This window comes from Osmerus eperlanus, chromosome 12 (assembly GCF_963692335.1).
Source record: "Osmerus eperlanus chromosome 12, fOsmEpe2.1, whole genome shotgun sequence".
Classification (NCBI taxonomy): Eukaryota; Metazoa; Chordata; class Actinopteri; order Osmeriformes; family Osmeridae; genus Osmerus; species Osmerus eperlanus.
In genome coordinates, this window is record NC_085029.1 from 9,153,777 (window position 1) to 9,164,233 (window position 10,457).

The following is a 10,457-nucleotide window of genomic DNA, read 5'->3' on the forward strand; positions in this document are numbered from 1 at the left end:
TTTTTAACCTTTCAATAACAGCCCTTCCAGCAACCCCCCCCCCCCCCCCCCCACTGCTATCAATCCCTGTGGGACCAACAATATCCTCCACCTAGCCCCTCCCTCTGCTAGGAGGAAACTAGACTAGCAGCGTTTCAAAACACTGCAGGCCCCAAAAGTTGAGCAACACCATTCAGTTTTGTTATTACTAAACGTCAATAAAGACAAGGAACTTATTTCCCCTCAAACTTTATTCAGGACATGCTCTTCATGATGCTTTCGGGACACAATTAAATATTTACAATGTTACACTGAGACAATAGAAAAAGACCGTTACTGGACCATTTTGCCTCAGGTGATAACTATAGACACACTCAAACAGGGTTCCACTAACAACACTGCAGGAGAACTGTACACTACTAATGCTGTTGGTTTCTGGGCTACAAAATAATGGCCGTTTTCTGAACCGGTAAAAGTACAAAGTACAAACATGAAAATGTTATCAAATGATATCCTTACAAACTAGACAGACAGCTTGTTAAAAAAATTATTAGAACCACTGTGGTCCACTGTGGTTACTAGGTAGAGGGGGTGGGGTTGGATAGAACGTGAGGGTTCTGAGCACCAGAGATTGGGTGTTTAAGACACACAGTGTGGGGAAAAAGCCGATGACTCGGACTAAGAACTAGGATTAGGGTCAAGGCCCAGGATCAGGACTAAGACCAGAACACTGTTTTAGGCCTCTCTAGTATTTCTACAGACATGTTGGAGCATTGATGAAACTCTTCTTCTGACTGACACGACAACGGCAAGGTTACAGCACTAGCATATGACGCCTCTGTCTCTCTCCAGGTTAACGTTTCTATGGTAACAGGAAGGTACATACACATGTGGCAATGACATAAGTCCTTTAAGTATGAGGTTATCAAGTATGGTTGTTCTTCGTACTACCTAATGAGAACATTCATGGAGGGGAGGCAGAGGGGGAGGGGCAGCCTAAGTGCCAGAAGAATGGGAAAGAGGGAGAGGAAGTGAGAGAGAAAGTGAGGGAGAGACAGATTAAGAGAGAAAGTGAAAGAGACAGATTGAGAGAGAAAGTGGAAGAGAGACAGTGAGAGAAGAGAACAGAAGAGGATAGAGAGAGAGAAAGAGTCAGGAAGCAGTACTACTACAGTGTGAGAGGCATTCAGAGGTCTTAAAGACGACCCTCCTATCTCCTGCTCATCGTCACCACCAGGTAACTGAAGCTGGACACAAGATGACCAGAGGACGAGGGGACTCTGGAGGTTGAAGCTGCATGCAATGTACATCAAGCAGTTATATGGAGGTCGAACAGCTCTATGGAGATCTACTATAGCTGTTGAATGGTCTTAGGATGGACTCAATGGATCTAGTGGATGGATCTATTGTTTTGCAATGAGATCTGGTTGGACTTGGGTTCTGCGTACAATAGGTGTAGGTATTGTTATAGTAATGTTTCCATCACTTGCCGGAAAAGTACCATATTTGTATTTATTTTTTAATGTTTTCAACCTGTTGGAATGTACAGTTTTAGAGTGTAACTGGGATTTTTTGCATTTCTTTGAGGACGGTTTAGGAAGCCAAGTGTGAAGGGCTGTTTCTGCTTCGCCTCCCTCATGTTCACCACTCACGACAGGGACGTGATGTTGGACCGGCCACCAGGGGGAGCTACGATGCGCTGGGTGGAGCGCCGTGGGATGTGGTCGTCTATCTGAGTTCCTGGAGATGAGAAGAAGAGGAGGAGTCAAAGAGTTAGGCCAGGAAATTGGAGCTGGATGAAAAAGTTAAAGTCACGGCAAAGGTTATGGACAGATTTGGAGCTATGGTCAGAGACAGAATGAGAGTAGGTTAGGCTCAGAACTAGGGTCATGGCTCATCTATGAAGAGCGTATATAAACTAAAATTACATACTAAAAATACATATTTTCATATTATTATATACACACTATTTTATAAGCAAAAATGCTTTAATAAATTATGAAATTAATAAACTATCCACATTTTCACTTTTATACACACAAATACAGAAGACAAAAAATTATTAATATTCAAGACAATATTCACTTCATATGGGAATGATCAATGCCCATCTTATGGTGCCTAAGAATTTTGCACAGATATTTAGTTCATAAACACGCCAAGCCATTCAGAATCAGCAGCTCTTACCAGATAGAGTGAACCCTGACTGGTGCAGGTTCCTGTTGGGGCCAGCGGGGACCTTCCCTGGGACCTGGGGCCCCCTAGTGGTGGGGGTGGGCGGCACCGACTTGGTCATGCTGATGACATCGTGGACCGGGCCATCGTAGTTACCGCGGGGAACACCGCGGGCATCAGCCATCTGTCAGAGAGACACAGGGCATCAGGTCAGAGTGGAGGAGACTCGCAGTGAGGTTCAGGGTCATGGATCAAGAGAGAGGAGCAAGGTTCAGGGTCAAGTTCAGAGGTAGAATGTATAGGTTTTGGGGTAAGGGTCAAGTTCAACAAGAGTCAGACTTAGAGATCAGGAATGAGGATTTAGGGGTTAAGGTTAGAAGTCAGTGAAAGGGTCAACTTCAGAGAAGGAGTCATGGTGAGGGGTCAGGGGTTGAAGGTCGTACCTTGCTACGGGCTTTGATCCTCTTGTAAACGTAGTCAGGGAAGGCCTTACTGGGGACGAAGCGTCCATAGCCCTCAGTGACGTTCAGCTTTCCACCTTCCAGAACAATCCGGCCCCCACTGATGACAACCACGGGCACCCCCCGACACTCCATTCCCTCAAAGATATTCATCTCCACCGTCTGCTCAATACACACACACAACACGAAACACTTTTGTAATCATTTTATTTGAGTCATGATAACCTTGATTCACCTTCATCTGAAAAGCAGGTTAAACAAAGCAGGTTGTTCAGCTAACCAAGTGCTAGCTACTGCTTGCTAAAACAACATGGAAGTAAAGCTAAAATGGTTATTAAGAAGAAAAAAAAAGCTATAATAACCAGGTTGTTATGCTAGGCTAACCAGACACTAACCAGGTTGTGGGTGGTGGCAGAGAAGGTCCTGGTCTCCTTGGTGTTCCAGATGACGATGTCGGCATCAGAGCCCACAGCAATGCGTCCCTTCCGGGGGTACAGGTTGAAGAGCTTGGCGGCGTTGGTGCTCGTCACTGCCACAAACTCGTTCTCATCCATTTTACCTGTTGCCTGGATAGGAAACCCATGTCACTACTAGCAATTTGTACATGTCTACTGACTTGTGAGTACTGAGTGATACAACTGTATGTGTGTGTGTTTTGGTGTGTGTGCGCGTGTGTCTGCCGGCATACCACAGCCTTGTCCCAGACCACAGACAGTCTCTCCTCGATGCCGTTGGTTCCCTCCGGGATGAGGGTGAAGTTGTCCTTGCCTACGGCCTTCTGGGCCGTGGAGAAGGTGCTGTGGGCGCTCGCCGTCACCTGGAGGTCACCGCTAGCAACCAGCAGACACACAGGAAGTGTTATCAGTCATGTCATGGTTACAGACTGACATCACAAGGACACAGCCTCAGGGCTGGTCCACCATGTGCTCGTGGAAGGTTAGGGTGAAATTAGAAAGTTGAGAAAGTAGTTCTCAAACTGTGGAAAGGAAAGTTTGCATTGACAGAGGCTCGGATTATACTGTACATGGAGGGGACATGATGATTCGTTTCCATTCTCAAAGAAGGGCTGGATGTAAAAAGTTAAAGAAACACAGGGTTATGGGTAGATGCTAGGGTTATAGGTTAGTGTTAGAGTTGTAGATTAGGGTTAGTGTTGTAGGTTATGGGAAATGGGTTGTGGGTCAAGGGTAAGGGTATGGCTCAGAGTTTTAGGTTAGGGTTGTGGGTTATGAACAACAGACTGTGGGTTGTGGAGTTTCTTACCAGGAGAGGAGGGAATTGAGGTATTCTGGGGTGCTGGGGTCAGTACTGAGGGGCGGGGACATAACAAAGGCAGCAGCTTTGGCCCAGTTCTTAGACCAATAGTGAGAACCGTCTGTTGCAAGACTGGCTGTGATTGGCTCCCCATAGACAACCATTCCTGGAAATAAGGCAAGGGGAGCAGACCTTCTCATTACTCCAAATCCTTCTCGAACAAAGTTATACTCAAATGCTCATTTCCATAGCAAATGTAATACACGAGATAAAAACTAAAAGTTATAATTTGGTGATTAGGTATTCTAAGAACATCACACATTGACACCTCAAGGTGGATTATGGGTAATAAACAGCCGAGCAGTCTCACCCTTCTTCCTAGCCTTGGCGATGACATCGGCAGCACTCTTGCTCATCACCTTGGTGACGTAGAGAGGGCAGTTGGCCTGCTTGGCAATGGTGATGGCACGATACACAGCCTCTGTCTCCACCTAGTGGATATCAGCATCATCAGAGCATCAGGATCAGTTCGAGGCAAAGTAAAGCACTCAAGGGTCAGGGGTGGCCAGGGTGTTCTTACCTCTTCTGGGTGAGACAGAGAGTGTCCCTCGGGCCCAGTAATACCCAGCTCCAGAAGTTTCTTTTGCTCCTATGTGGAGAGAAAGAGAGAGAGAGAGAGAGAGAGAGAGAGAGAGAGAGAGAGAGAGAGAGAGAGAGAGAGAGAGAGAGAGAGAGAGAGAGAGAGAGAGAGAGAGAATGGGTTAGAGGAAAGACTGTAGAGAGTCTTTTGTATCCAGACAGCAGCTAGTGTGTTGGGGTCAAGGGTGAGATGATAGGGGAGCTTGATCCCCACCTCATCAACGATGTCTCCGTTCTCCGCGTGGACCTGAGCGATGGCACCAAGATCACGCATGACGCTGAACATCTCATACATCTGCAACAGTGAGGACAGGTCATTCTGCTGAACATATCATCCATCTTTCCTTTCTTTATAGTCCTCTGTACAGCATCCTTGGGCGTGTGACTATGGTGCCGTTTAAATATGAAATATTATTGTTATTCCATCTGCAACAGTGAGGACGATTGTCCTCTGCTGTTTATCACATGGTACGTTACTGTCATATCATACAGAGGTCTATGTTGTGTTTGCTGAACCTGCCTGGGAGTCGGAGCTCTGGTATTTGTCCTTGTACGTCATGAAGACCAGGAAGGAATTGACGCCTGCAACAGATCATGGTTCCGAGGTTACGGTTGGTTTACGGAGGTTATGTTTTTCACTGAAATGTATTATTTTATGCATGCACTTCTTCAAGGTCTCAAAACCATCCCTCCTAAAAAGGTGGGTCCTTCAAATCCTTGCTAGTCATCAATGTTATTGCTGCAGGGTGTGTTACTAAAGCTCTGTTTACTGCTATAACATGCTACAACCCTGCTATTGCTGGTCGTGATAGTAGAGATAGATCAATTAGAGTGAGAAAGCGAGGGGAAGAGGAACAAACTGGGAGAAATATAGATAGGGCAAGAGAAAGGACAATAAAGAGAAAAAGAGAGTGTAAGAAAGAGACAGTGGGAGGCAGGGAGAGAAAGAGAGAGAGAGTGGCAGAGAGAAAGAGAGCGAGGGAGGCAGGGTAGAGGGAGAGATGAGGGCCAGGGTGCAGAGACGCCGGCCCATGTTGTGCTGGGTAGCCTGTCTCTGTAGATTAGAGAGACTGAGCTTCATCTTAGTGTGGCCCAGAGATGTCCCTTCAGCCTCACTCACCCTCGTTACACACAGGGAAGCCTGCGTCTACACACACACAGGCACACACACACACACACAGGCACACACACAGGCGTACCAACATGCACACACACACAGGCATACCCACATGCACACACACACACAGGCATACACACATATACACACACACACCTTGGTCCTTGACCAAACTCTCCAACTCCTCAAACATCCCCTCGTGCCAGCGTGTGATATCCATGTGCAGGGAGTAGTCGCAGCACGACCTCTTGTCAGCGATATCCCTCCACTGGTCGTAGGCCACCAGCAGGCTGGAGCCTGGCTCAGGCTGCACGTGATCGACTAGAGGACAGGAGAGAGGAGAGGACACAATCCGGTCAAGCACACTAATGATCTAGTTAGTACATTGATGCGAACTCGGTCGAACCACCGGTCAAGCAACCCCAAAGCTCAAGTACACTATGGTCACCCACACAGTCCTAGAACACCCATAAGGTTGGATGCTGGGACGAGGCTGATGGCTAGGTTTTATCACAAGGTCAGGGCTCAGGGGTCAGTAGGGTCTTACGGATCATGGTGGTGCCTCCGGCCAGGGCTGCCTTGGTGCCGTGGTAGAAGTCGTCTGCGGGGCTCATGCCCAGGTGTGGAGCCTGCAGTCTGGTGTTGGCATCGATGCCACCAGGGATGACGATGTGTCCGTAGGCATCGACCGTCTTCACGCCCCCAGGAACAATCAGGTTCTCTCCTATCTGCCTGTGGAATCACCGCTGTGTTACAGTCTATAGTAATTGCTGTCTTGTATTTTATTAGAGCTGCCGTATTTGTGTCTATTGCAACTACTGTTATAGTCTATTACAACTGCTGTATTAAAGTATATTGCAACTGTTGTATTATAGTATATTACAACTGATGTATAGTATATTAAAACTGACATATTAGAGTCTATTACAACTGCTGTAATATAGTATATTACGACTGACATAGTAGAGTTTATTACAACTGTTGTATTAGAGTCTATTACATCAGCTGTATTCTTGTATGTATGCGAAGGTAAACACCAGGTGTAGCGTGATTGGAGAGTGAAACAAGGGCGACGCCTACTTGATGACACCGTCCTCCACATAGATGTCAGCGTAGAAGGACTGGTCGTCGTTGACGATCTTGCCTCCTTTAATGATGAGGCGATCGTTCTGGAGACAGAGGGGGGGGCGAGGGGGGGACAGAGTTGGACTGAGTTAGGAAGGGTGGAGCAGGGGAGAGGAGAGGCTGTTGTCATGGAGATCGACAGCTAGGCTGATCCCCTTGGTGGCGAGTGATTCCTGGGCGGGGGGGGAGGGGGTGTCCGTATGAGGTCACATGATCATGAAGATGTGTAGTGTTAATAAAGAGACACAGTGCAAAGACAAGAGGCTGTTGACGATGCAGTAAAACACCCGTTTGCTCCATCAGAGGAGTATAGGCTCTCTCCTGGACTCGCTGCGGACAGTGCAAGATGCTGAGTCCTTAAAAGGCTGTGGTCCTGCGGCAGGGCTGTGCTGTGGTTCCTGAGGCCATGCTGAGAGGATGAGAGGATGATGGGTTAAGATGCGAGGAGGAGCGACAGACGCCCACGGAAGAGGGAGAACAGGAGGAATGTGGTCGGACAGTTTTGGGAAGCTGGGGGGGGGAGGGTGGGGTGGTGGGTGATGTGATGGGCTACAGGGGGGGCTCTAAAGCATGGGTGAAGCTTAGCTTAGCTCTGTCTGCACACTGTGCAACAGCAGGATTTCTGGGGTTTTGCTCACTTTGTAACAAAGTATTCTGGAGAACAATTTTAAGTGGACATGTCTGGATTTGAAATTCAACGATTTAAAACGTCCAGAGATTCATTAAATTACATTGCACATCATTATAGTTCTTTCATTGGTTAAAGATGGGGTTAGGCCTTTTCATCAATGTAGGTCGGATGTGGTTTCGGTAGTGCACGGTAATAGGCCTATATACCCCGGTCCTACGAACAAAGAGAGAATTATTCCGGGAGAGAAGAAAGTGGGTCACCCGGGTAGATGAGCGGGGCAGGCCACTGTGCCAAATTGAGCGGAAGGGAATCGGTTCACGAGCCTCACCGTGATAACTACGCCCAGTCCCTGGGCAAGACACTACTGTACTCCGCTTGGCTGGACCGGCGCGTCTGCGAGACTAGCCAAGCCCTTAATAGCCGGCACGGCCCCGTGCTGCCTGTCTAGGCCACGAGATACTCAGACGCTGGAGGACTAGCGCTGTGTGTGCTGCTGTCTCTGCGTCGCTCAGACTCAATAGAGGCGTGTCATTGTAATAGCCTCCGACTACAGTTTGCACTATGTTAGACTAGCATATATGCTAAAAGAGGTTTAAAAAAAAAAGCATTCCATTCAAATGACTATGACTGACGAGCCGCTGAACGAACAATGCTCTTTTAGGAGTGCCGCCATGATCAGTTGCAATAGCCTATTCGATATAGGGACAAAAGATTCCGCCAGAGATGTTTGATAATTCACTCCATTTGCACTACCACTGAAACCTCTAAAGCATACATGAACTGTTGCACGGTTACCTACCGACAATCGAGGGATGCTTTTCTTGCCTTGGAAAGACATGCCGGCCGGTGCGCGGAACCTGTGATTTCCAACGTTAGAGCCACGAGATTGAATGGCTACCCGGTATCGCGTGTGCACTGCTGGTGGTGGGATTTACGGCTAACGTCAAACGTCTCTCACAGTATTGCGAACTCAGCTCGAGAGCAACAGACAACGTTACCGTATTCTCCGTTTATTTTGGATGCGCTGTGCCACCAGTCCTCGCGCTTACTGAGCCCCCTCCCTTCCGTTGTGTCTCCCCGCTGACCATCTGCCTCATTAATATTCTACATGCGTCCCGGGGGCGAGGCGGGACCGACTCAAAAGGCTGGGCTCTCAACACTGATTTGATAGTAGCCCGCACCATCCACGCCGGAGGGAGACTCAGCCGTATTGTTTGGACTCTGGAGAGTGAATAAACTCTGTAATCCTCTTCTTTGTTGTCAAAGCTTCAGCCTCGGGTGTTAAAATAAATCAATAACATTCAATATGAGTTTATTTCCCCAAAACGTCATTATCTGACGGGCTGTAAATGTCTACTTTATTAGAATATACAAAGTTTTAATAAAAAAATGAAAACACAATCATCATATGCAATTTACCTCTCGCTTGCCATTGTGGGTGCGGTTGTGTCCAGTGGGATAAACGATGGTCTGGCCCCGGGAACACGAGCCGGCGTCGAACCGGGATGCTCGACTCGGTTTCTCGCTGACTGACGAGAAGTTGCTCACGCTGCTGGTGTCACTGAAAGTGTCCGAGTGGCACCTGTCCTCCTGGCGAGTCCGGACATGCCGTCTCTGGGTGTTTGGGCTGAACGACTCGAAATTTAATGTTTTGTTCTCGTAGGCGCCCTCCACGTTACAGAACATTCCACCGAACTTGACTCTGGGCTTTGGACTATCGGTCCCCAGTTTGGACAGCAAAGAACCCTCGTCATCATCACGGGGCATCAGTCTCCTCTCTGCCATCGCCAGACGTTCTTCTTTTAGAGGACAGTGAGAAATGTAGAAATGTATAAAAAATACCTTAAATCTAACCTAAGAAGCACTATCGTACCCTCAGACTGAGTTAATCTCCGTGGTGGCAGCTCTCCAAACCAAGTCGACCTCGGTCTTCAGTCGAGGACAGTTCTGTGAACGGGAGCTGTCCAGTGGGGCGTGGTGCTGAAACCTTCACATGACTTCGCAAAGGGAGAGGGACCGGAGAGAGACAGGCGGCCCGGGGGCTGGCTGGGTGCACGTTGGCATGAAATGTGCTTCCTTCAGTCACTATCACAAGATTGAACTACCCCACCCCCACCCTGACAGTAGGTCTTCACTCCTGACTAGACTGGTGCATTTGTGCCCATTTCACTGGTGACACTTTCACTTTTCTCTAGTGGGAAATCCTCAGAGAGGCTTTGTGTATAGATTTAGTGTATAAAACCTTAGATGTGTAGGATGTAGGGTACATTGTAGTGTAGTAGCATGTAGTTCCCTAGGATGTAGGGTACATTGTAGTGTAGTAGCATGCAGTGCCCAAGGATGTAGGGTACATTGTTGTGTAGTAGCATGTGGGGCCCTAGGATGTAGGGTACATGGTCGTGTAGTAGCATGTAGGGCCCTAGGATGTAGGGTACATTGTCGTGTAGTAGCATGTAGGGCCCTAGGATGTAGGGTACATTGTCGTGTAGTAGCATGTAGGGCCCTAGCAAGTATAATCTATCTAACCCTCCCCAACCCTTCTGAAGTATACACTTTGACTGGGTTCCAAACTGGTACTTCCAACAAGTAAACAAAGAGACAGGCTGACATGTCTGGCTGGCGAAAACATCCCGTCACACCCACCACATCCTCACCCAGCAGTGAAGGCCTGTCTCCAGGGCCTGGATCTGGACACGGCCACAAGCAACCAGCCTTCCACAAACCAGGCGTGTTCACATGCACCCATGAACACACATCATATCTGTTTCCAACGTGTCACGCATGACCGGCGCGCGCTGCGCTAACACACATCGCTCTCCGGCGGCCTCCGGCGGCCAGCACAAAAAGCACAAGGCGACGAAAAGAAAGAATGATCAATCCTCCGCATGTCTCTTCTGAGAACATTTATTCCAAATATTGCCCCTTTGCATCAAAAAGACGAGTGTAAAGCCAGAGTCGGTGGCTGTGTGGGGATGAGAAACAGTCGGGAGCTGGTGGTTCCTGCAGCCTGGCCACAGCCTGGTCAGCCAGAGTCAACACCAGGGGGAGTGGGGGCAGCGGGAGATAGGGGGTTAGG

General features: G+C 48.3%; 1 protein-coding gene across 2 annotated transcripts; it reads right to left on the reverse strand.

The window, feature by feature from the left end:
- Positions 1–218: 218 nt before the first annotated feature.
- dpysl4 (dihydropyrimidinase like 4) lies at positions 219–9,687 on the reverse strand. Of its 2 annotated transcripts, none has more exons than XM_062475405.1 (14): positions 8,801–9,687; positions 6,706–6,794; positions 6,173–6,357; positions 5,782–5,946; positions 5,029–5,090; positions 4,723–4,803; positions 4,450–4,518; positions 4,240–4,360; positions 3,879–4,035; positions 3,304–3,445; positions 3,011–3,181; positions 2,598–2,777; positions 2,167–2,338; positions 219–1,719 (listed from the first exon to the last, which is right to left on the reverse strand). In XM_062475405.1, exons 1-14 carry the CDS (start codon positions 9,164–9,166, stop codon positions 1,628–1,630), a joined length of 2,052 nt encoding a protein of 683 aa, XP_062331389.1. In that variant the 5' UTR covers positions 9,167–9,687; the 3' UTR covers positions 219–1,627. The 2 variants fall into 2 exon arrangements, with proteins under 2 accessions (XP_062331389.1, XP_062331388.1); XM_062475404.1 differs by lacking the exon at positions 8,801–9,687 and adding an exon at positions 8,181–8,448.
- Between the last annotated feature and the right edge of the window lie 770 nt (positions 9,688–10,457).